General features: G+C 47.0%; 1 protein-coding gene across 1 annotated transcript in view; it reads left to right on the top strand.

Annotated features, from left to right (window-relative positions):
* SEC23IP (SEC23 interacting protein) overlaps window positions 1-26,234 on the top strand; it is a 339,277-nt gene that overhangs the window by 213,124 nt on the left and 99,919 nt on the right. Inside the window, exons 13-14 of the mRNA XM_085602809.1 lie at window positions 9,621-9,830; window positions 13,977-14,132. Of these exons, the coding sequence (XP_085458935.1) occupies window positions 9,621-9,830; window positions 13,977-14,132 (366 nt within the window). The remainder of the gene's footprint in view (window positions 1-9,620; window positions 9,831-13,976; window positions 14,133-26,234) is intronic.

Genomic DNA, 26,234 nt, shown 5'->3' with positions numbered 1-26,234 from the left:
CTCACCAGGGTGTGACGTGCGTCTAGGGCGGCGCACTTTGGACCAGGACGGCTTTGCTGTCTCCCGAGTGAGGGAGGGTAGGAGTGTTGGGCTTGATGGCGGCATAAGGTAGAGACATAGAAGTTGTGCCGCTTCCTGGAAGGATCGCACCATCCAGCGCTTAGACTCTCACTGAAAGATAAGCGCAAAGGGGTGGCCCCATTGATACTGGATGTTCAGACTTCGCAACTTATCAGTCACTGGCTTGAAATCCCGGCATCTTTGCGCCGTAGTGGGTGCAAGGTCTTGGAAGATTTGTATGGTGGCACCGTTATAAGTGAGCTCCGGTTTGGAGCGCGCCACTTTAAGAATCTCCTCCTTTTCAGTAAAGAAGTAGACCCAGGTTAGAATGTCAGGGATAAGGCCCGCTCGGTTGAGAGGGCCTGAAACACTGTGCACCCGGTCCAAGGCCGGTGGGGAGACATCGTGTAGTAGCTTGGCAACGAAAGTCATGATGTCTGTCCCTTCGGCCCGACAGGAATCCCTCTAAGGCGGAGATTGTTATGGTGGCTCCGGTTATCCAAATCCTCCTGCTTTAATTGTAAATCGAAATGCTGCTCTTCCAGGGCTGTCAGGCGCTGCCAGAGGTGTTCTTGGTCCTCCGTTTGCGCGTCCACGGTCTTTTCGAGGACATCCACTCTTTCCCCAATAGCGGTGACCTCTTTCCTGAGTTCCCGCACACAGGAATGGACCTCTGACCGCAAGGAGCCTATTTCAGACTTGAGCTCCATCATGAAATTGGCCATGAAGGACTGGGTGACCGGCGCTGAGTCTCCTCCAATCGCTGATGCCATTTCTCCAGAAGCAGTAGTGCTCGGCTTATTCCAAAGCGCAGCAACCGGGTTGTAATTCGGAGGTGCCGCAGAGTCCTTCACCGACTTAGTGCGCGTCATCTCCCCTCGGGGCCCAACACTCCTTGGCGCCAGTCGAGGTGGCAGAGTTGGGCGAAGGGGCACGGGAGGCCAATCAAGGGCACCAACAGCACCCAGCTGGTGAGACGCAGGATCCCACAAAGGGCACAGTGATCAGGATTCTACAGTCGATGGGAGGCAAGTGACTTTGCATGGGGCGATACTGCAGAAGGTGTCTTTGTCGCCAGAGTGATCAGTCCCCGGATGACCCAGTTGTGGGGGTCAGAGCCGCTGTGGGCCACACGCCAAGCGTGATGCAGGTAAGTCAGGAAAAGTCCGGTAAGCAGGGACCAGGTCGGGGCCACAGCGCTCAAGGCAAGGGGACAAGCAGCAGCGTTGGAGACACTAGGCGGTGAGGGGTGGGGGAGCAACCCCCACCCGGGCAGCGCCGGCCTTGAGGAGACCAGGAGGAATAGCAAAGACCACCCTCTGCGTAGAGGTCAGCAGCGGCAAATCCCCGCGGCCCGGGTTCCACACGCCAGAGCAGACAGCCCAGCATCAAGGTGATCCAACTAGATGGCAGCGTCCCCGCCCAAACGAGTGTGGCCCCGGGAGTCCAAGGTGCGCAAGGGGCCCACCAGCGGCGGCAGTCGTGGCTACTGAAAGCCTCGGTCCGGCTGATTTCCCAAGAATGCAGGCAGCAGTCCACAGGAGGGTTCCCCAGCCCACCGCCGGGGTAGGACTAAAGTACTCCCTAATACACGGGAAAGCGGGTAGCCAGCGGGGAGCAGTCTCCAATGAGCGGTCCGCGGTGCCCGGCCCAGGATGTTCAGCCGAGCAGGGTTGCAGCGTGTAGGGAGCCCCGCCGCCTCTCCTCACCCACACAGATCATCGGCGCCAAGGTGACCCAGTGGACAGGTGGCGCAGAAAGGACAAAGAGAGGTACAGGCCCGCGCCCAGTCTCAGACTCACCAGGCCGGGTCTTGATGAAGACGTAGGCAGCTCTTTCGTGGATTAGGGCTCTCCAGGCGTCCCCTCGGATCGCCGCAGGCCGCCCGAGCTCACCAGCCGGTGCAGGAAGGGGCCGCAGTCCCGGGGGGGGGTCACGATAGCTGCACTCGGGCCAGCCTCGCCCTGGGTGATGATGAGGCCTAAGATTGCGGCCGTCTCAGGCAAGGACATCGGAGCCCCCAGCAACTCGCCAGCACCCCAGTCGCAGCGGACACCCATACGGGGCCAGGCGCCCCCCGCAGGGTAGCGGAGTTGCCAGCAGGGCCCGTGGGGGCGGATGGCAGCGTTCACCACTCGAAGGGGCTCAGGAGGTGAAGATGGCGGCCACTGCCGCCGGGTCCGGTTGCAGAGGGGAAAAGAGCTATGCCACCGCAACGGACTGTCCAAGGCCGTCACTCGCATCACAGGAGGTGTCCTTTCCGTTCCGCCACCGTGTTCCCTGTTTTGCAGCGCCGATAGGGTCCCAGCTTCCGCTTGAAAGGCTTCTAACGGTGGCGGCCTGAAGGAGCTCTCATGGCGTATGTTTCACTCCATTCATAGCGAGACCACACCCCCCCTTATAGCCACCTTTAATAGGGAAAACGCTGTTTTAGCTGCCTCGGGAGGGCTTTGTAACTCCTTGTGTTTTCCAGTCTTGCGTACAAGATCGGTAAGGGGTCCTGCAATTTCCGAATAATGGGGTATGAATCGTCAATAATAGCCTAATTAGACCCAAGAAGGCTCAGACCTCCCTTTTGGTTGATGGGAAAGGTGTATCTACGATTGCCCTCACTTTTTCTTCCTGTGGAGCTATCATGCCGTTTCCTAAGGCATATCCCAGGTAGTGGAACCCCACCCGGGATTTTTTTGAATTAATGTGAAGACCTGCTTTTTGGAGGGCCTGGAATATCGTTTGTAAGTGTTGTATATGGTCTTCCCAAGTTGGACTATATATCACTATGTCGTCTAAGTAGGCCGATGAGAAGGCCTGATAATCACGGAGAACGGTATTCATTTGGCGTTGTAAAAGTGGCGGGAGCTCCATGGAGTCCAAAGGGAAGAACATTAAACTCGAATAGCCGGTCGGGGGTAACGAAAGCGGTCTTTTCTCGATCTGCTTCTTTTAAGGGTAACTGTCAGTAGCCTTTAGTGAGATCCAGCATGGTGATGTATCGTGCATCGCCCAGTTTTTCTATTAACTCATCCACTCTAGGTAAGGGATACGAGTTGAATTTTGAGATGTCATTAACTGCTCAAAAATCTATGCAAAAGTGAATGGAGCCGTCTGGTTTAAAGACTAAAATGATGGGTGAGGACCAGTCGCTTTTGGAAGGTTGTATCACTCCCAACTCTAACTCTTCTGCACTTACTGCTGGTCTCCGGGCAGCTGGTATATGATAGGGTCGCTGTTTTACAATGTGCCCACTGAGTGGTCACGATGGAATGTTTAACTAATGTGGTCTGTCCTGGATTGTCTGAAAAAAATAGGGGCGCAAGAACCCAGGAGGGAATCTAGGGCCTGCCTCTGTGGTGGGAGCAGGAATTCATTTATGACCAATTGTTTTAAGGTAGTTGGGGACTCCCTGGAGCTGGGAAGCAGTAGATGGTTTGTTATTGGCAACGGACCCAACAATTTCTTTAATAGGTTTATGTGGAATGTTTGGATACGGGATGGTTTCATCTGGATCTTATAGGATGTCTTACCAACAGTCCCCACCACTTTATACGGACCTAGCCATTCAGCTTTTAGTTTACTAATGGAGGATGGCATTAATACTAAAACCCAGTCATCTAAGGTTAGTCGTCTCCACTTTTTCCCTTTGTCATAGTAGTATGTTTGTTTTATCTCATTTTTCTCCAGATTGGTGTGGGCAAGGTCTTTTAGTTTTCCTATCTTGGACTTCAGGTTCTGGGTGTATTCAAGTAAGCCTTTAGCCTTGTTGGGTTCTTCCTCTTCCCATGCCTCTTTTGTCATTTCCAGAAGAGTTTGGGGTTGTCTCCCGTACAACATCTAAAAGGTTGAACACCCAAGGCTACTTTCGACTTGGCTGTGAATAACCAATAGGGGTAGAGGCAGGAGCTGGTCCCTCTCCTTACCTTCGGCTTGTAGCATTTTCTTGAGGGTCAGTTTTAAAGTACCATTACACCTCCCCACCAGACTTTCAGTTTGGGGATGGTATACCGATTTTCTGAGGTGGCTAAGACCCAAGGTTTTACACACTTCCTTCATTGAAACAAAAGGAGTGCCCTGGTCAGTTAGAATCTCACGTGGGCAGCCTACTCTGGAAAATAACTCCATTAACTGGTTGGCTATGTTTTGCTTCGGGGTAACACGTGGCATAATCCACAATTACTAGTGCGTATGGATGACCCTTTTTGGTTTTAGGGAGGGGGCCAATGAGATCCATACCCACTCTTTCAAGCTGAGCCCCTATTACTGGTAAGGGCTGCAGGGGGTCTCGAGGGGGCCTGTAGGGATTCCTTTTCTGGCATATGGCACATTCCTGACAGTATTTCTTAATGTCTTCATAGATTCCTGGCCATTAAAAGTGTTTCAGGATGTTTTTTGTGGTCTTCTCTGTTCCAGTGTGTCCGGCCGTCAGGTGCGAGTGTGCGAAGAAGAGGATTTGTTCCCTAAAGGGCAAAGGAGCCATTAATTGGGGAGTGTCCTCAGTTGAACCCTTCTTATATAATAACCCATTTATCACAATGAAGCAGGGGTAGGAAAGGGGGTCTTTGTCCGTATTGGTTTGGGCGTTATGCCAAGCATTTGGAGAGTTGGATCATTGGACTGGCTAAACTTAAAGTTCCTGTCAAGAAGCCAAGGTTCAGGGGAAATAAGGGCATGTTGAGCTGGGCCTTTCTGGCTACTTATCTCCTTATCGTTGACTATGGATACAAACATCTTCACAAACTCAAGATTGTCAGTCCCTATTATCAGTTCTTCGGGAACGTCGTTCAATACCTCTACCCTGATGGTATAGGAAGAGTTACCCCTAGGAGTTATGGTCAGGTTGGCCACAGGATACGAGTTAATGTCCCCATGTACACAGCGTATATGGACCAGGGTTTCTTGTAGGATTTGGGATTCCTTGACCAGCTCTGCTTGTATAACTGATTGCCGACATCCAGAGTCTTAAGAGGGCGTTAACCCAGCGGTCATTGACCAGTACACTTACACGAAAAGTATTGCCAAACTCTGCTGTATAGAGGATGGATTTCGGGATAAACCCCTCTTCAATGGTGTTAGACCTGTCAGCCCTTTGGGTGGTCCCTCCTCATCATTATTTATTTTGTCCCACTTCTGCCTCAAACCCTGTTATAATTTTTCCTTTTTTGGGAACCACCAGACTTGTTAGTGTTGATGCAGGGTCAGGGAGCCATTTTCCCTACCCCTGGAACTTCTGTCTGAGGGCCTGAGACACAAAATGGTGGCCACCCATTTTCACCTGTGACATAACCAGAACTCACTGGAGGTTTCTAGAACCTTCTGGAACATTCTAGAATCCTGGGATAGTGGGAGGCAGTTTTAGAATGTTGGGAGGCCATCTTAGAGAGGCAGTTGGCATCTGACTGGAGAGGAGAGAGGACACAGAGATAGAAGGAGGTCGGAGTAAGGCAGCAGGGGTGGAAACCAGTGCTTGGAGTGGGGTCCAGAAACCCACCCTTGATGCTAGTCCCTACTGACCAAGCCCAGCCTAAAGCCCTGTGTGGGACCAAGACCAGAAGAACCATCTTAAATATCTGAACATTTGGAACAGGCCTTAAAGAGGAAAAACAGCAAGCTCCTGACCTGTTCAGCGGTGTCCTCCTGGAGTCCTGACGTCGAGAAGCCTGGAGACCTGGGGCCTGAGGTAGAGAAGCGGCGCTGATAGAAAGCAGACGTCGTACCCGGAGCCGACAGAGGTCGAGAGAGGGCGCCGGCGGAGGTCGTGGAGAGGCACCGGAGGTCGAGTAGGAAGTCACCTGAGGTCGAGGTGAGGGCGCCGACGGAGGTCGTGGAGAGGCACCAGAGGTCGAGTAGGAAGTCACCTGAGGTCAAGGTGAGGGCGCCGACGGAGGTCGTGGAGAGGCACCGGAGGTCGAGGTGAGGCGTCGACGGGGGAGTGAAGTCCGCCCTCCGGAGTCGCCGGAAACTGAGGTGAAGCGCGCTGGAGGTCAGGAGTGGAGATCGCACTCCGGAGACACCCGGAAGCGGGGAGACCGTGTCCCTGCGACGCCGGAAGGCGACATCGAGCCGAGGCCGCCCAGCGACATCGATCCGGAGCCGCCTCACAGCGTCGACACGGCGCCAAGCGGAGCCGATAGTGGCGACATCGAACCGAGGCCGCCCAGCGACATCGATCCGGAGCTGCCTCACGGCGTCGACACGGCGCCGAGCGGAGCCGATAGTCGTGGAAGGGACAGTAAGTGGTAGAGGGGGCGTCTAAGGCCCCGGGGAGCCCTAAAAGACCATTCTAGGGGCTAGAGGGGTGTTAGGACCAGCCTGGGAGTGCCAGGGGTGAACTGAGACTGGTGCAGTGACCTCTGTGAGGGGCTGTGTAGTTTGGAGGGCCAGATCTTTAGATTACCCTCGTTCTGCCTCAGCTTAAGCCCCAGCCTTGGCCAATCTAGGTGGGACACCCCCATGCCACCCAAATGTCCACAAGCTGTGTATGGGCAAAGTAAGACCAAGTTACCTCATGAAAGTGATCTGATCTGTAATTGTCATTGATTTCTTTACCTTAATTATTGAAGGTGCTTTACTTATTGTCTTTCACTAATTTATTCCTGCACTGTATTTATTGTCTGACTGTATTTATTTGCTATCTGTATTTATTGCACCTCTATTTATTCCTTGCTTAACTATGACCTGAACCTATTTGTTGAAACCTCGAAGTAGTATTGTTTATTTGACCTGTTCTTTTAAAGGAAAATCCTATTGTATTGTATTTATGATGTGAAGCCTGCAACTAAGAGAAAATAAGATAAAGACATATATATTTTCTTCTTTTCTTCCATAATTTTTACGGTGTAGTGTCGTTTTTGGAACGGATGAACGCATGGTTATTGTGAGGGTGTGACGTACGCTTAACACGGTGCCTGACCCCCAACCGCTCGAGCCAAGCTACCATTGTGCTGGGAACCTGGTGACCGCTAACCCGGTTGCCCGGTTTCCAACAAATGGGCTCTTCAGTTTATTTTTTTTGGTTGGGACATGCTCGTGCTATATGTCCCTACTCCCCACACTCAAAACACTGGGGACTTTGTGAAGCCAGACCCTCCGGTCTGGAAGGACGATGCTTTGGGGGTTCTGTTGCAGAGCGAACAGGGCCTTTCTTGTCTCCCTTTCCCATGAGAGGTTGATTTGACTTGTCGGCTTCCCAGAGGATGGTTCATGGTTGGGCCCTAGAAAAAGTGGGGCCATGTCCACTGCTTGCGCAATCGCGAGGTTGTTATGTTTGCGAAGCCACCTTTGCATGTTATATGGAAGTGCTTCTAAGAATTGTTCTAGATATATTCGTTCATGATCTCTTCCTTACTACTTTTGGTTGGCTTCAACCATTTATCTGCTGCAGCCTTCAGTCTATAGAAGAGGGCTTTTTGGGTTCTCTCCAGGGACTCCTTTTTCTTTGCGAAAGCGCACCCTAAATACCTCGAATCTAATCCTAGATGATCCAGGATTATAGCTTAAATTTTGTTACAAGGTGTCCCCCCACTGGCGTTAGCCACCTGATATTCTGCCTGTGCCTCACCCGTTAGTAGAGGGGCCAGAAAGAAGAGCCACTTTGCCCCTGGCCATCCACATGCTCGGGCTGCTTGTTCAAAGTTGAGCATAAAAGCATCCGGGTTCTACCGGGGATGTACTCCTGCAGAGAGATGCCAGGCGGGTTTAGGGGGAATGCTCTTGCCTGATTTACCTCCCACGTGTGCTTGTTCTTCTGCTATTTTCTGCAGTCCTTCCATTTGTGCAGCCATTGTGTTCTTGAATATTTCCCTGTTGGCCTGGGTCGACGTCATTTGGCGCTTCACTGCCCATTCCAATTTTTCTTGTCCTTTAATTGAGTGCTGTATAATTGCGTCCATTATTTCAGTACTAATGGCTTATGCCTGCATTCTCCACCAAATTTGTGGGTCGGGACCCATGCAAGAGAAGCAAGGATACAAACGGAGGAGTTTTTCTTATGCTGGTTTTATTCTTCTTTGGTAATTTCCAAGTTTCACAGCAACAAAAACAAATAAGAGTCCGAATTTGCTCTTCGTCCTTAGTGGGGGTAGGGATAAACGAGTCTGGCAGTCTCCAAACGACCTCCTGGAGACAACTTTACCTCAGGGCAGGTTCATGGCAATGAGCACACAAAACACAAAAAAGAAAAATAGAGGATGTTGGCCTCCTGGCTTTCCGGGTCCCTGCTGTTCTGCTTCCTTTGGTCCTGGTAACATGCCGTCTCCTCTGGGGCTCAGCACCTCTGGCATCCACGATGCCGGTTCCTCGCCTTCGCGTCTTCCGGGTTTCCACATTAAGGGTCCTTCTCTTGGAGGCTGGTCCTATGCCATTAGCTCGTTGTGGGTGACATGGTAGTCAGGGGCGTGCGTGGTCCTGTTCTTTCTGAGCCCAGTTAAAGGGATACATCGGCTGATCGGCCGGCCGGAGAAGTGTACTCCATCCAAGGCGTACCTTCCGTCGCCTGTGAAGAGAGGAGAGAGTCCTCTTCGTCAGAATGCCCACCATTCCTCGTTACACACAGTGCCTCCGCAGTTCTCGGTGGACTCGTGACACATGTAAAATAAAATAACAAGCACATGTATAATAAAATAAGCATGAGTGCTTGAAAAGTGCAGACGCGCGCGTCCACAGGGAAATGAACTGTGGATCATGGAGAACACAAGGGGCTCGTTAGTGGGTTCCGGTGATGCATTAATCACCTCCTCGGAGGTAACGCTTACGAGCTCCTTAAAAGCAGCAGGCATGAGGCCCTTGCATCCTTGAACTGGCACCAACATGTATAATAAAATAACAAGCACAAGTGCTTGAAAAGTGCAGATGCGTGCGCGGCCACGCTAATTGGAAACAGATGGTCCCTGCGCGCCGCTGCGCGCTCCCGCAAGTTGGATACCGCCACAAGCACGAGTGCTTGAAAAGTGCAGACGGATTCCAGAAGGTAATCTCCTAGAGTAGCGCATGCGTGTTGCGCCAGGCTCGACCTAAAAAGGCTTGTGCCTCTGCACTACGTTTAACTTTCACCAACTTTCTGTTCTTGTGTTATTTTATATGAGGGGGGGGGGCACGAACCTCGCTTTACTAGAAGAAGGTTTATGGAGTGAATTTTGATTGGATGTCTGCAACATCCCCATTGGGCTCAATGATTATCAAATCTAGGGGCTGAAAATCTTTAGTATTCCATAAAACGTAGGGCAGAGGCAGTGTGTAACTGCATTCCTTGCCATGTGAGTTTTTGTCAACCCCTTTACTAATACATTTCTCACATCAACACTATATGTGCCGATTCCTTTCAGTCTTAAAATAAGATGATCTGAGGTTCCGAGTGTTATGCTTCTCACTGTAATGAGTCTAAGGGAAGACGTAGTATGGAGGGTGTGTGTAGGTCGTTTACTCTTTGTCAAAAGCATCAGAATACAACATATTGCTTTAAATAACTGTGTTTTGTTAGGAAGGGAGAATAGCAGTGGACTGGGTGATGGACTGGGTGTGTACCCACATCTCTTTGATCATGTTGAACCCTCTTGCCTTGTTTTTAGGAACAGAGGAAAGCTGAGGCAGAAAACAAAGCAGCCCAGAAGAAGGCCAAGGAAGAAGCTGCACAAAGAATGAAGGAGGAGGAGGCTGCTCATCTGACCCCTTCAGAGACAGGTCGTCTGCATGGACTGCCCAAGCGGAAGCTCCCCGTTGGTGTCTCGATCTCCTCTGTAAATGTGGACTTTGAATATTTTGACATTGGCACAGGACAGGTAAGACTTCTGCAACTTGACAGTGAACCTGAACTGTGAAAAGCAATATGAAACAAACAGTGCCACTTTGGTCTCCATCACACATTAATCAAGCAACCAATGACATCAATATTTCCAGATGGAATAGGGTAGGACCCGCAGAAATTGGATACCTGACCATTTGTAACATTTGAGGAAGCAAGAGGTCTTTCAGGTGGCCTGGGGCAAATTTTACAATGTGGCAAAATAATTAGGATGACTGGTCCCACAGGTCACATAGATATTGAACACTCTGATAACATCCTAAGATGTGCTATCACTCAGTGGGAAAGTCACAGAATTCTATAGGGATACTTAAGCAGATTTTCCGCAGACAATATTGGCAATAAAATACAAATGAGATAGGAATTGATACTAAAGAATAGGAAAAGACTTGGAGTAATGCTTGCATTGAGTAATGCTTGATTCTCCTTGTTCCAGTTTAAAATATTACATAGTACATGCGTCGCTCCTATGATTCTGCACAAAATAGCCTGCAATAAATTAGATATATGTATACAATGTAATGCTGCTGGAGCAACATTCACCTACATGACCTGCACATGTCCCTGAATAATGCAGTACTGGGAACAAGTGTCAGACAGATATTGGACTGTCAGTTGCAATGCCCCCAGAAGCTTATTTGTTGGGCTAATTTTAAAACTAAAGTCAAAATGTATAATAACGTTGTTTTATTCATAGTAGCTGTAAACTGGTTGAGTCCAGAAACATCAAAGCTGGAAAGGTGAAACAAAGATGTAGGTGAATAGGCAACAGCAGAGGGGATCTGGTTAAAATTGGTCCACATAGATGATGAATTAGAGGAGAATTTGATACGTTGAAGGATGTATATACAGCAGTTACTATATCCCCAGATCCATAGATTCTGTGAATGAAATATGAAGTCTGAATATAAATGAGTGTAATGTGATGGAGGTATTGATCTAGAGACTGAAGTGTAAGGTTTGGACATTGCGCTAAAAAGTGTTGTGTTGAAACTAAGTTGATAAGAATTGCCTCTGTTTAAGGGTTAGCTAATACCGCCACAGGCCTCAGGTATGCATGTAGATATTGTTATAAACTAAGGGTTGTTATGCCTTTGTTGCTAGTGGTTGGTTCTGTATTACTATTGTTTCTGCATTCCAATTCCAAGCTTATTTTTGTACATTATGAAAATGAAAGTATTAAAAAATCCGTACAAATATATATTTTTTAAAACAGAATTCTTATTTCTTAACACAAGCCAACATGTTTTGTTTTGTTCATCGGAGTCATGGACTTTTTTTACACGGAAGTATGATATTAATAACACATTAGATGCATCAAACAGACACCTTTTTTCAAGTTAGTCAATTGCCATCAATGTACAGCTGTATACTAATGTACTGAAACATACTAACCTAGACTGAGAAAAGCAGAGCGGAGTAGAATGGCAGTATCTAGAAGGTATACACAGGTAGATACTTCATCATGCCAAACCCAGTGATAAGTGAACACACTAGCTCCTTAAGTGATGTTGGTAAACACAAAACTTATTATACTACCAACATTGCTGCCCTCTGCCTTGAGCTCTATGTTGAGGTCTATTTTAAGAGTATTACCATTTTTTTATTTGATAAAATCATATTCAATATATTTTTAAACAAAACAATTTTAATTTAACCCAAAACTGTATATTTAATATTTAGGTACCAATGTGGTCCCTCAAAGAACTTTTAGCAGGAGTTGGAATTTGAGTGACTGAGTGGCATTTCTAAAGGCAAGATATACGTTGTTTCTCTCTGATTATAATGTTTTAGTAGCAATGAACAGATATAACCTTAATGGATAGTTTTTGAAAGAAAATATGTGGCGTGTTCTGACAACATTTCAGAGGGCAGAAGATAAAAAGTGAAGTTCAGATGATACATATTTTGCATAGTTATGGAGTTTCTCTTGTGACAGTGCACCACAAAAAAGTGTCTAGTCTTCGTACACAATGCTGGTAAGTTTCATATATATTGAGGATGCACTGAGAGTGTGTAAGCTCTGTTCTCACGGATAGCGAGAACCAAGCATGTACCAGCTCTGCACCTCATAAAATCCCCCATCCCTCCCCTCTGATCCCAGTAGTCTGTTTTAATGCCAACTGGAGATTTTCATTTGCTGCCCAGACTGTGATTTGTTAGTTTGCATTCATACGCCTCTGAGCTATCAGTGCAGAGGGCAAGGGCTCAAGGAAGTTTATGGAAGCCATATTATAGGATATCAACCAAAACAATTCAATGTATGGCATGGGATTCTGATCATTTATCACATTTCTGGTTCTGACCTTAGGTGATATGGCCAGTGCAGTGACACGAGCAGGGATTCTCAAAGTATGGCCCGGGGACGCATGCGGCACTCGTGACCTTTACATGCGGCCCCCTGGTTGAGCAGCACTGGGCTCATGTTTACGTGACTCTACACTAACATAAAAAATGTTAAATAAACCTGCAATCATATATAAAGGTTAATTTAGTTAAAGAAAGCAAGTAACTAACGTTTCCTAAACCACTTAACTTTAGGAACACCTTCATTCATAAAGACATCTTGTAGTAAAAGTATGAAAGTCTGTTAATAATTCATTAACATGCAGAACTGTTTCACCTTAGTACTTCAGATTATCAGTGTATTGAGAAGTATTTTTTTATAAAGTGATAGTTTTCAAACATGAAGTGAGGAACATTATTCTTCCCTACATCCTGATAACAATACCAATAGTTTACGAAGAGGCACGTCAGTTGTTATGTGTAATTTTTGGGGGCAGGGATTTTCTATTATATATAAACAACATATAGTTTATTAAACCAAACACTGCAGAAGGCTTTGTACAGCACCCATCTTAGTCATGTTTTTTGGCAGTCCTCATATGTGATCATCAAGAAAAAGGAGGGCAAGTGAAATACATGTATTGCCTAGGATTACACAATTTGGTTAAGTGGAGAAGCTGGGCTTAATCCCGAGTTTTTGGGTTCACAATATGCAGTTCAGACACTAGAGGCCTATTACGGTCTCATTGTAAAGCCTCCGACCTTAGATCAGAGGCTTTACGACTGACCTGGTCTGTTTCAATTCCGACCGGCTGATTACAATACAGCCGGTCGGAATTGAAACCAGCCAGTCATTCTGGCTGGCTTCCAACTGGCTCCAGGAGTCCGTCAGCCAGTAGTAGACTGGCCCAAGTTCCCATAGGAAGGCGTTTCACCCTTCGGGATTACGATGCTTGGTTTCCCACAGCCTTTCCATGCTGGGCCTTCCGAAATGGGAAGCCTGTTGGGAAAGCCAGGTTGAGGGCCCCTAGCAGGGCCCCCTTTTCCTTGCGGCCTCCAATTGGGGGCCAAGGGGGCACCTATGGTGCCCCCCTGTTAATCCCTGCACCTTGTGCCAGGCATCTTGAGGTGCCTGCAACGGGGTGTGGGATTAACACAATCTCCCATTTCTCTGTGGGAGATTATTTTACGGACGGTTTACGGCTGTAACACAAGCTCCTATAGAGAAATGGGAGAATGCGACCGCACCATGTGTGGTCTCATCATGATAGCGGTGTCTGGACCGCCGACTGGAGGTTGGTCGGTCAGTCGGTCCCAAGACCGCGACTATGTTGGGCAGACTCAAGTCTGCCCGACATCGTAATCTAGCCCTAGATGTATTCGCCTAGCTTCCCTTACACCTACCGTACCTCAAACCCCTCCCCAAACCCTGACAGCCAACTTGCTGTTATCAATGCGGCCTACGGTTACATCACAGACCAAATTTGTGGCCCCTGGGAAAATGTTTGTGAGTACTTATGCACTAGAGTAAGCTTCTGAGGGTTTCTGTATTTTGTTGTTTAGAATGAGTGGTGTCAGTATGTTGTTGCCTCTTAACTCATTTGTATAGTTGATTTTCTAGCATGAACTTTATTAATTTCTTTGGTGATTTCATACAAAGTGATACCTATTTCAGTGTGCGCTTTGGCTCAGTATCATAGAAATTGTGTCTTTTTGAGAACCCATAGAATTAGGACTGTTTTATAGTTGAAGATACTCTCCTATCTCTTAAATATTCCCACATGCCCTAATTTTCTCCTATTTTTACTATCTCAGTGTTTTTGTTTTGTTTCCTCAGGTGTCTTTGGTTTACCAGGCTTTGGACTTTGAACCCAAGATTTTTTTTGCCTTAGGTTCTCCGATCGGCATGTTCCTCACTGTGAGAGGGCTGGATAGGATTGATGAGAACTACAGACTTCCGACATGTAAGGGATTCTTCAACATCTACCACCCTGTGAGTAACACACAGATCATATTTTCTCTATTAAGTATGCAATCAATATGGGTGTTGTTGTTTTATAAGCTGTTCTTTGTGCACTGATCTAGTGTGTTTTGATTTGAGTGCTGAATTGGAGGGCTTGGAGATGAAACACCAGTGCATATCTGGTTCATTTCAGTTAACAAAAGGAAGTTAGCACTGAGACCCTAATTTAATGCTAAGTTGGAACCACAATATTTGCAGATATAAAGATTTGCAGATTCTGTCACAGGGATATTTTTGTGCTGATGGTGGTTTGGACATCCTGCAAATGTTTTGAAATGAACATAACAATAATTCTCTCACAGTTGATGTGCTTTGCAAAAATTACAATTACCACAATCAGAAGTGTTTCATTTGGTACTTCTGCATCAAGCTCCTGTCATTTCTCACATTTGAGGGAAAACTGCTACTAGCAAACAAGCAGAACTGTCTTATGAGGCCGGAAATTGTATCCATATATTCCTTTCCTTGCCTCCTGGTTGCTGGCAATTTGTGATTCTGCAGTGATCACATTTTTTCTGTTTGTTGGAATGGTCATTTTTTACGTTCATTTCTACTTCTAAGGCGGTTTTGAGTCTGATCATCTCTTCCTCTGTCTAGTGGCTTACCACTGCATCCAGCTTATGCCACAAGAGGCTTGATTTGACTGTGTGGATTATTGTTTGGGGAGATGGGGTTGCAGCCGAACCAAATGATCGTTCAGTTTTCTTTTCCTGTTTTGTAAGCAATTATAGGAGGTTCAAGAGCAAGATCCCCTGCTGTTAGTATCCAATGGTTCGAGGCATATGAGCTGCAGATCACACACTTAGGATAAGATCGCCATCTGGTGTTGGGCTCGGATGATTGCAGGTTGTTGTTGTCTTCGGAAGAAGCCTTTTGGTCACGAGATAGGTGACTATTCCTCTGGACAACAGTGCGCATGGGCATCCACTCCATCCTCAGATTGTTTTTTTCCGCCATTGGGTTCGGATGAACTTTTCCGCTCCGGCTGAAAACTTTAAAAAACAAGCTTCTCGAAGAGAAATTTACACTTCACTCGACATCGACCACTCATCGGACCGGTTCCGGATACGGCTCATGGAAAGGACGCCTTTTAAAAAATGCCCCCAATGTGGAGCAAAGTTCCCGCACAGTGACCACCACCAGGTTTGCAACCTGTGCCTCTCGCCGGAACACGACGAGTCCAGCTGTCCTGCCTGCGCCGCATTCAGATCCAAGAAAGCTATCCGGGATCGAAGAGCTCGACGCCATATCATGGCCAGACCTGCTCCGGAACCAGAGGACATCTTTGACGAGGGCCCCGATGTCCCGGAGGAAGATTCCGAGGAACTCCAGATTATATCTGAAGCAGAGGACTCAGACGACCCCATTACTCATGGGCAGCGCGTGAGTACCTTGACCCCTACCCTCACCCCTCCAAAAAAGGCACCGGTCAAGACTTCGCCAGCTGGCCCCAGTCGAGACCGAAAACAATCTTCAGAAGCCCCGCCTTCCAGCCCGGCTCCGAAGAAATACAAGCCTTCCAGTGGTTCGGGCCCGAGTAAACCACATATTGCTATACCCCCACCACCTTCGGCACCGAAGACGCAAGACCTCTCGGCACCGAAGCAGACACCAAGGCCCGTTGCCAAATCGGCATCGAAAGCTCCCAAGCTTAAAGATCCTGTTTCGGCACCGAAGCCATCATCGGCTCCGAACCCATCTTCAGCACCGAAAACACCATCGGCACCGAAAACTTTACCGGCACCGAAAACTTTACCGGCACCGAAAACTTTACCGGCACCGAAAACTTTACCGGCACCGAAAACTTTACCGGCACCGAAAACTTTACCGGCACCGTAAACTTTACCGGCACCGTAAACTTTACCGGCACCGTAAACTTTACCGGCACCGTAAACTTTACCGGCACCGAAAACTTTACCGGCACCGAAAACTTTACCGGCACCGAAAACTTTACCGGCACCGAAAACTTTACCGGCACCGAAAACTTTACCGGCACCGAAAACTTCATCGGTGCTGGCACAACCAGCTAAGGGCCATACTGGAAAAGAGACTGCCGATCATCCAAAACATAGATCGGAACCCAAAAAATCGACACCAAAGCCAACTACTGAGGATCATGAGCTTTTCCACCCTGATCCCACGCAAAGGAAAATTTATATTAATCCTAAAACGGGACATGTCACAGCTGTGACATTTAAAAAGAGAAAGCTGGACTCAACACCTTCTACAGCTCCTAAAAAGACAAAGGACTCAGCCACTTCGCCCATTTGTCCCTCTTCTCCTGTACCACCTCCTACCCCACCCCCCTCTCTCCACCTCCTTTACCTCTACCATCTCCTGCACATACACCACCTCCACAGGATGATGATGATATCTTCGGGGGAGGGGGTAATCCGGATGATCTTTATGATCCTAATGATCCTTTCACAAATCCGGACACAGTACCTTTAGACGACTGGGCATACACACCACTTGATGTTCCTGATAATACTCCATACCCTTCAAAGCCCTCACCCCCCGATGACCACCTAGGGTTCGGGCAACTCATCCACAGGGCAGCACTTAATCATGGCGTCGCCTTACATTCAGATGCGTCTGAAGAAGATTTCTTGCTTGACACGTTTGAACAGTCTCAAAAAACAGTTCAAATCTTACCTATGATCAAAGGGGTCATAAAGCACGCAGCAAAGGTCTTTAATGACCCCGTACGCACCAGGGTACTTAACCCCAGAATTGAAAAGAAATATAGACCTGCCCCAGAGGACCCTGCTTACATTAAAGGACAGCTCCCTCTAGACTCTTTGTGGTTTCTAATGCCAGGAAGCTGGCTAACTCCCAAACAACCGGAGACACACCGCCCACAGACAAAGAGTCTAAGTTATTAGAGGCCTCAGTTAAAAGGGTTGCAACACAAGCAGCTAACCATTGGCGTATTGCCAACACACAAGCCCTGCTGACACGCTATGACAGGGCTCATTATGATCAATTAGAAGGCATTTTACAACACTTACCAGATCAGTATAAGTCCCAGGCCAATGACCTCATCCAAGAAGGAAAGCTCATATCCAATGCATCAATTAAATATACACTAGACGCTGCGGACACTGCCTCTGGGGCAATCAACACCAGTGTCCTACTTAGACGCCATGCATGGCTACGTATTTCAGGCTTTAAGCCAGAAGTACAAACTGCAATATTAAATCACCCTTTCAACCAAGAACAGTTATTTGGGCCAGCAGTAGATACTGCATTAGAAACAAGCATTTGCAATGCAATAGGTCTCGCATTTATAAGAGTTTGAGCTATTGGCATTGTAAAATTACAATGCCTTTTATTTATGTTTTGGTTTTAAAACAAATAAAAGGCATTGTCATTTACAATGTCAGTAGCATAAACTCGCATAAAAGCAGTGTGCGGCGTGCAGCAGTGTGCGGCGTGCAGCAGTGTGCGGCGTGCAGCAGTGTGCGGTGTGCGGTGTGCGGCGTGCAGCAGTGTGAGGCGTGCAGCAGTGTGAGGCGTGCAGCAGTGTGAGGCATGCAGCAGTGTGAGGCGTGCAGCAGTGTGCGGTGTGCAGCAGTGTGTGATGTGCAGCAGTGTGTGGCGTGCAGCAGTGTGCGGCGTGCAGCAGCGTGTGGCGTGCAGCAGTGTTTCGTGTAGCAGTGTGAGGCATGCAGCACTGTGTGGCGTGCAGCGGCGTGCAGCAGTGTGCGGCGTGCAGCAGTGTGCTGCGTGCAGCAGTGTTGTGCAGCATGCAGCAGTGAGTGATGCAGCAGTGTGCAGCAGATCGGTAAATATTAACTTGTGCTCTCATTTCGACCCTGTGACCTAAATTTTTACGAGTGCCTAACATTTTCCTTCAGACCCACCAAGCAGCCACCCCTAGCAGACAGGGCTCATTGCCTAAAACTATCCTGGGATTTGAACCCGCGCCGCGGTCAGTAGTCACACACAATGGAAAAGTTAATACATCAAGCCGTTTTGTTTGAGCGAGTCGCGCGCGCCCTCCGCGGGTGATCATGGGTAAAGTGCGCGCGATTACACAGACGCACGCACCTGCTGTCCCTTCTCGCAGACGCTTTTATAAACAGATAAGCTGAGGGGTGTCGTGGGGGAGTGACAGCTGACAGTCTCGATGGGATATCATGCCGGAGAGACAGGGTGACGAGGGGCATGCTCTCCTCATACGTAATCTAGTCCATTGCCTTATTCTACCAGACACTTTCAATTTCTTTCCCTTTTGACAGTCAGTGAAAAAGTTCCGGGGAGCGAGACGTTTTTGAAAAGGAGAGCGGCGGTGATGTGTAGAAGTGGTTAGCACGTGAGGGAAACAGTCTCAGGCACGGATGGGAAAAAAACAGTGTGCATAGGACCAGGTAGGGACAGACGAGAACAGATTGAGCCACAAAAAAAAAAAAAATAGGTTGTGATATACATAAGAGGAAAGAAGCGATGATTAAGGGACAGAAATTGGGTTAAATCGCCGGGGACAGACGAAGAGATGGCGTAATGAATGGCCAGAACTGCCTGCTTTGGAACTGCGTGTGGGGGGAGGGGGCGGCTAGATTCGAGGTGACAAGAAGGGCTGGGCGAGAAGGGAGGGGGGAATGTCAGCAACAGAGGAGCCCGCGAAAGTGAAAGTGATCGTGATTACGATCGCTACGGAGGAAAGACACATGGCGCTGCGCGCGTGCACTTTCACGTGCACTGTAGCTTTAGGCCACGGCAGCACTTTGAGAAGCCCACATATAAAATGTCTCTTCGAGCCTTTGGCTCTCGAGACCTAAAAATGCTTATTGATGTAATATATATAGCATGGAAAAAAGTAAAATAGAATGTACACTGGTATTGTTGTTCTTAGCGGCTGCGCCATTCCCTACGAGGCTGGACCTAGAGAGGTCTTTACAAAACATAATAAAAGCAGGGAGGGCTGAGGACAGCACTGAACCAACTTGGGGCAGGGATGAGAAGCAGCGTGAAGCAGGGTGAAGGGAAGCACGGTGATGAGAAGCAGGGTGAAGGGAAGCACGGTGTTATGGGATGGGAAACAGGGTGAGTGGGAAGCAGAACACGGGAGAGAACTAGAAAAAGTGCACTCTACAGAAAAGGCCAAATAAAGTTCTCTGGATGCGACATATGGAGGATTCTGTGTAATACATTTGTTCTTTTATGGATTTCCACAAAAATCATCAGAGGAGAAGTTTGAAAAATTCAAGACACAATGAATGATGCAGACAGACACACAAATAAGTTTCCTAAATGTGTGCTGCTGTACAAAGGGGGCTCGGTGCTTGTGCACGTTCACACAGAGATACATGACAAATAAAGCAGTGTGACTGCAAACAAAATGAGCAAAGAAAACCCTATGGGTAGATGATAGATGTTCCTTAATGCCCATCCAATTATCAGTCCATCATGGGAAAAAAAGACCCTGGCCTCTCAGGTGGGAGCTGTGATGTTGTTTGTGTTAAGATTTCAAATGTTTCTTAATCTTGCCTTTCCTAAGAGTATTTGCTTTTTCACGGATGTTGTGTTTCTGGTTTTTCATGTGGCAAATTACTCCTGTGTATGGTGTATTGTGAAAAGGGTCGCCAGTAGATGTGTGTGATTTCAGGTTGTGGGTGGGTGTTTATAGCAGGCGTGATTGTGAGCCGTGGAGTTCAGGCCCAAGGCAGTGAGGATTTTTCAGATCCCCAAAGCAGGTGATAGAGGGGTTCAGAGTGGGTGCTCATCCAATCTTTGACCTCTCTGCAGAGCACACAGAGCAGTGGTGGGGTGTGCCAATTGTTGTGTGTGAAGGAGGCACACAGCTGTCCAAATATTGACAGGGCGAAAGTGAAAGAAAATGCAGTGTTTACATGTGAGTGGGTGCGGTGTGTGTGGGGGAGATCCGTAAAGTCAAGGAGATGCAAGGACGGACATGCAGGAGAGAGTGAAAACAGGACGCTGAAGAGAAAGTAGATGAGTTGCGCAGATGGAGGGCTTCAGAAAGATGTAAGGAGAAGGGCGCAAGTGTCGCGAGACTGCAGAAGGGATGAAGGAAGAACGGGAGTGATTGAGACACTGCATGTCCCTTTCACAGGCCGTAGAAATGCTTCATTCACAGTCTGCTTAAAATCTGCGTATATTACAATGTAATGTAATATACTTGTTCTAGTGTGCAGCTCGGTTAATCTTCTGAGCCCTGCGCAGCTCTGCCTCTGGGCTGGCCGGATGTTTGCCCTGTGCAGTCCTTATGCCATACTGGGGTTCTCATGGTTTGAATCATGCCACGGCCTTTGTTGCCTGCTTCAGGCTTGGGATGGTGCAAAGGGATTTTCTCCTGACCGAATAAAATAACTTGTTCCATAACTCTGCAGTGTCCAGTGAACTTAATATAAGAAAATATATAATATAGTATAACATATAATGTAATATAAACTAATGTAAAGTAATATAACTTAATGTAATGTAATATAATGAAATCTAATATAGTATAATATAATATGTAATATAACATATTGTAATGTAATATAACTTAATGTAATATATGTAATGTTATATAATTTAATGTAATATATACTGTAATATAATAGAGTATAATATACAGTGCAGCTCCTTGACTGAGGCGCAGGCTCCCGTGCCGCTAGTGTCGACACTGCTGAAGGGCTGGGCGAGAAGGGAGGGGGGAATGTCAGCAACAGAGGAGCCCACGGCAGCACTTTGAGAAGCCCACATATAAAATGTCTCTTCGAGCCTTTGGCTCGCGAGACCTAAAAATGAAGAAGGATACCGAGACTGCTAAGTCAATGGGAGCATTACAGTCTCCACAAACACGTGGCTCCTTTCGACGCTCCTTCTATAGAGGAGCCTCCAAAAATACTGGAACAGACACCTCCTCCAATTTCAAAACCTCTACGCAAACATCCCCCAATAAAGGATATTTTCGAGGAGGATATAGGGGAAACAATACTAAAGGGAGAGGTCGAGGGAATGCCAACACTCGTACCTCCCCACCACTAAACAATGACTTTCCTCCACTCCCCCCAGACCATTCCACTTGTCGGGGGAAGACTCATACAATTCCTACATGTCTGGAACTCCATTACTACAGACAAGTGGGTAAGACAAATTATCCAATCTGGTTACTGCCTACCACTCACAGATACCCCACCCAACATACCCCCAGACATCGTCCAATGTCACAAGAACATCTTACACTCCTCAAGCAAGAAGTTCTTTCCTTACTTCAAAAACGTGCAATAGAGCCAGTTCCACTCCAACATCAGGGCACAGGAGTATACTCTCTATACTTCCTAATCCCCAAAAAGGACGAGACGTTAAGACCCATACTCGACCTCTGACTACTCAATCAGTATATTCACTCGGATCATTTCCATATGATCACTCTTCAACAAGTGCTCCCACTACTACAACAAGGCGATTTCCTTGCCACACTAGACCTCAAGGACGCCTATTTTCACATTCCCATGCACCCTCCTCACAGGAAGTACCTAAGATTTGTGGTGGACGGACAGCACTATCAGTTTACTGTCCTCCCATTCGGAGTGACTACTGCGCCCAGAGTCTTTACAAAATGCCTAGCAGTAGTAGCAGCACATCTCTGGAGACAACAAATTCATGTCTTCCCTTATCTCGACGATTGGCTCATAAAAGCCAATTCATTCAGCAAATGCATTCTACATACTCACCAAACTATCCAAGTCTTACACAACCTGGGATTTACCATCAATTATCCCAAATCTCAACTACATCCCTCCCACATACATCAATATCTGGGAGCTACCATAAATACCTCCAAAGCCATAGCTTACCCCAGCCCAACCAACATACAAGCTCTCATCTTAAAATTCAAACCCCAACACTCTCTTCCAGCCAGAGTGTTCATGCAACTATTAGGCATGATGGCCTCATGCGTCTTCATTGTTCCTTACGCGCGACTTCAAATGCGTCCATTACAAGAGTGTCTCGCACGCCAGTGGAATCAGGCTCACGGACAACTCTCCGATCTGGTGTTGGTGGACAGCGCTCTCATCGCTCAATAACATGGTGGAACACCATAAACCTGTCCAAAGGGAGAACGTCCCTAGAGCCTCTTCCACAGATAGTGCTGACAACCGACGCATCTCTTACAGGGTGGGGAGCCCATCTCCTAGGACAAACCACTCAGGGCAAATGGACCACACAACAAAAACTGCTCCATATCAATTACCTAGAACTTCTAGCGGTGTTCCTGGCGTTGAAGTAATTCCAACCCCATCTAAAGAACAAGGCTGTCCTAAACCGGACGGACAACATGACAGCCATGTATTACATACAAAAACAGGGGGGGACACACTCTCTCCAGCTCTCACACCTAGCACAGAGCATTTGGAGATGGGCAATTCCCCAAAACATCTACCTACTTGCAGAACACCTTCCAGGGGTTCACAACCAAATTGCCGATTTGTTGAGTCGACAGACACAGCAAATCCACGAATGGGAATTACACCCACAAGTCCTACTCCCATTCTTCCACAAATGGGGTCAACCAGACATAGACCAGTTCGCCACACACGAAAACGCAAAATGCCCAACCTTCGCCGCCAGGTATCCCCATCCACAGTCAAAGGGCAATGCGATATGGATGAACTGGTCAGGCAGATTTGCGTACGCTTTTCCGCCTCTCCCACTCATTCCATTCGTAGTACGCAAGCTCTGGCAACAGTCCCTCAAGCTGATACTAGTGGCTCCTACTTGGGCACGTCAACCCTGGTTCACAACACTACTGGAACTCTCCTTAGTTCCCCATCAAAAGTTGAACCTCTCCCCGTCCTTGCTAACCCAGAACCATGGAGAAATCAGACACCCAGATCCACAACAACTCAACCTAGCGATCTGGCTCCTGAAGTCCTAGAGTTCGGTTACCTCAACCTACCACCGGACTGCATGAATATTATTAAAGAGGCCAGAAGGCCTACCACCAGAGCGTGCTATGCAGCTAAATGGAAAAGATTTGCCATTTACTGCACTAACAATGATATACGCCCACTAGACACATCCATCCAAAACATCATTTGCTACCTACTACACTTGCAAAGATGTAATCTAGCGTATTCTTCCATACGCCTCCACCTAGCAGCATTAGCAGCCTATTTGCAAAATCGCCAACACTTGTCACTATTTAAAGTGCCCGCGATCAAAGCCTTCATGGAAGGTCTTAAAAGAATCATTCCTCCAAGACTACCACCCTCTCCAGTGTGGAATCTAAATATTGTGCTCACTAGGCTAATTGGTCCTCCATTTGAGCCTCTACATAAATGCGAGCTACAATTTCTTACATGGAAAGTGGTTTTCCTTATTGCTATCACATCCCTTAGACAGGTAAGAGAATTACAAGCATTAACCATACAAGAACCATTCCTACAGTTACATCGTAACAAAGTGGTTCTTAAAACAAATCCAAAGTTCCTGCCAAAAGTCCTTTCTCCATTCCATCTTAACCAATCAGTTGAGCTACCAGTGTTCTTCCCAAATCCAGACTCTGTAGCTGAACGGGCTCTTCATACCTTGGACGTTAAAAGAGCCCTTCTTTATTACATTGACAGAACCAAATCCTTCCGCAAAACCAAACAATTGTTTGTGGCCTTTTCCCCACCACATAAAGGCAACCCCATTTCCAAATCAGGGATAGCCAGGTGGATAGTTAAATGTATCAAAATTTGTTACCAAAAGGCTAAACGCACTCTTACAGTTCCCCCTAGAGCGCACTCCACACGCAAAATAGGGGCTTCCACGGCATTCTTAGGAAACATTCCCTTAGAAGATATTTGTAAGGCAGCCACATGGTCTACACCACACACCTTCACTAAACACTACTGTGTTGATGTGCAAGCAAAGCAACAAGCTTCTGTAGGTCAGGCTGTCCTTAAAACCTTATTCCAAACTGCTGCAACGGATACAGGCGACCACCGCTAGGGGAGATACTGCTGTATAATCTATCCTAAGTGTGTGATCTGCAGCTCATATGCCTCGAACGGAATATGCTACTTACCAGTATGCATCTGTTCTTGGCATGTAGAGCTGCAGAGCCACACACGCCCACCCGGGACCTGTATCCGTTCCAGCATTGTCTTAATTAGACATTACACATGGACATCCTTTTCTTTATTCCTACACACTGCATCATTTCCCATCATGGCGAAAAACAATCTGAGGATGGAGTGGATGCCCATGCGCACTGTTGTCCAGAGGAGGAGTCACCTATCTCGTGACCAAAAGGCTTCTTCCGAAGACAACAACAACCTGCAATCATCCGAGCCCAACACCAGATGGCGATCTTATCCTAAGTGTGTGGCTCTGCAGCTCTACATGCCAAGAACAGATGCATACTGGTAAGTAGCATATTCCTTTCTTTGTACATTTTCTGACAAAAGTGGATGCTGGTAAGAAATTGTGTGGTGTATGTGATTTCTTTTGTCCTTATAATTGCCTGTATATTGGCCAGATGACTCAGAAAATAAAGATTTGGATATGCCAACGTAGGAGCCATTTTAGATGTTAGATCCTCACTGCTAACAACAGAAATTTGAAATCTCATAAAGAGTGGGGGTCTAAGGGATAAATTTATAGACTTCCACAGTTCTATCTACAACCACGATCTACAACTCTCAGTAGTAAGTGGTTTACCGACAGTTCCCGGTTCCCAGATGATGAAGCAAGCCACACTTGGTGTGGGTGATGAGAATCATTTTCTAACAATTTTGTATTGTTATGTATAACTTAGAAACTTTATCAGTTACTCCATTTTGTTTTTCCAGTCACAGCAGGATCATACAGACTTACAGTTTATTTGGTGTATCAGATCCTCACTGCTCCCTTGGTAGAACACTTTATTTAAGCCAAAGACACAGAAGAGTACAGTCAATGGCAGATCATCTCAGTTATTTCCTTAATTCTTAATTATCTTCATTGATTTATGAAACCATCAAGTATTAGCCATTGATATTTACTTGAACATTACTAGAATGGGTACATTACTGGAACATTTCCAGTGATGCGCTTTTCCTAAGTATGATTTTGATTGACTTCTACATCTCCAGCCTGCCATTGAGATCTAGCTCTTCAGTGGTTTTTAAATCTAGTCATCTCTCTGATGAACAATTTGAGCCCAATGTTTAATCCAACAAAGATTTGCTGTGCTGTAAGACATGAAGGCACTGGTGCTGGGCTATACATTTTTAGCATTATTTTTGTGCAACATGAAATCTTGATAGCACACCCCTTCACCTACCAGTACAGTTCACCCCTTAGCATTATGGTAAATTCAGTTCATGGTAAACACTTACTTGAATATTTACTAGAGTATTTCACCAAAGTTCGTGCAGGTTAGTGCTGTAAATCTCTAGACATTTGTTTCTGGATATCATCCGTCATCAGTAGAGATAACAATAATTTAATCAGGGGTTGTAGAGAAGGCTGCCACAATCCTCCCAGGTTTCAGTACCTCTCACCGGCTCACAGGTGCATCACCAAAAGCTTGTTAGTTCAATGACTAAAGGGAGTCTTTTCAAAATGAAGGGGGTTGTGAGCACACCGCTTCACCTCCCAGCACAGTTCACCCCTTAGCATTATGGTAAATGATATCAGAGCCTCGTTTCAAGGAGCCATCTTGGCTCATCACTTCCACGCATCAGTCCTTAAGGAGTTTCATGAAATCTGGAAATTATTGTCCCTGTATTCCAGTCAGAATGGTTGGTAATGCACAAGTAAGGATGGGATGTTGATGCACAAGGACACAAATACTGAAAGACATTTGAGCTGAAAGCTCCGTACGAATGCTTCAGTGGGCCAGTGTCCTCTAGAGAAGGTTTTCTGATGGATACTTCTACCTACAGATTCCTCACCTGAAGAACAAACCGCAGGCGTCTGACTGGAACCAGAAAACATCCAAGCTGTTAAGTCGCAGATAGAGGGCGCTGAAGACGGTCGATGCTAAAAGTGACGGGTGACCTCACCGAGGTAATAAAGTGCCTCCCCTGGCACACTGACATCAGTTATTTTTTCATCACCTTCGATGCGGATCCAAAGGTTCTC

This window comes from Triturus cristatus, chromosome 1_2, assembly GCF_964204655.1.
Source record: "Triturus cristatus chromosome 1_2, aTriCri1.1, whole genome shotgun sequence".
In the NCBI taxonomy this organism is placed as follows: domain Eukaryota; kingdom Metazoa; phylum Chordata; class Amphibia; order Caudata; family Salamandridae; genus Triturus; species Triturus cristatus.
This window is presented reverse-complemented; position numbering and strand designations above follow the sequence as displayed.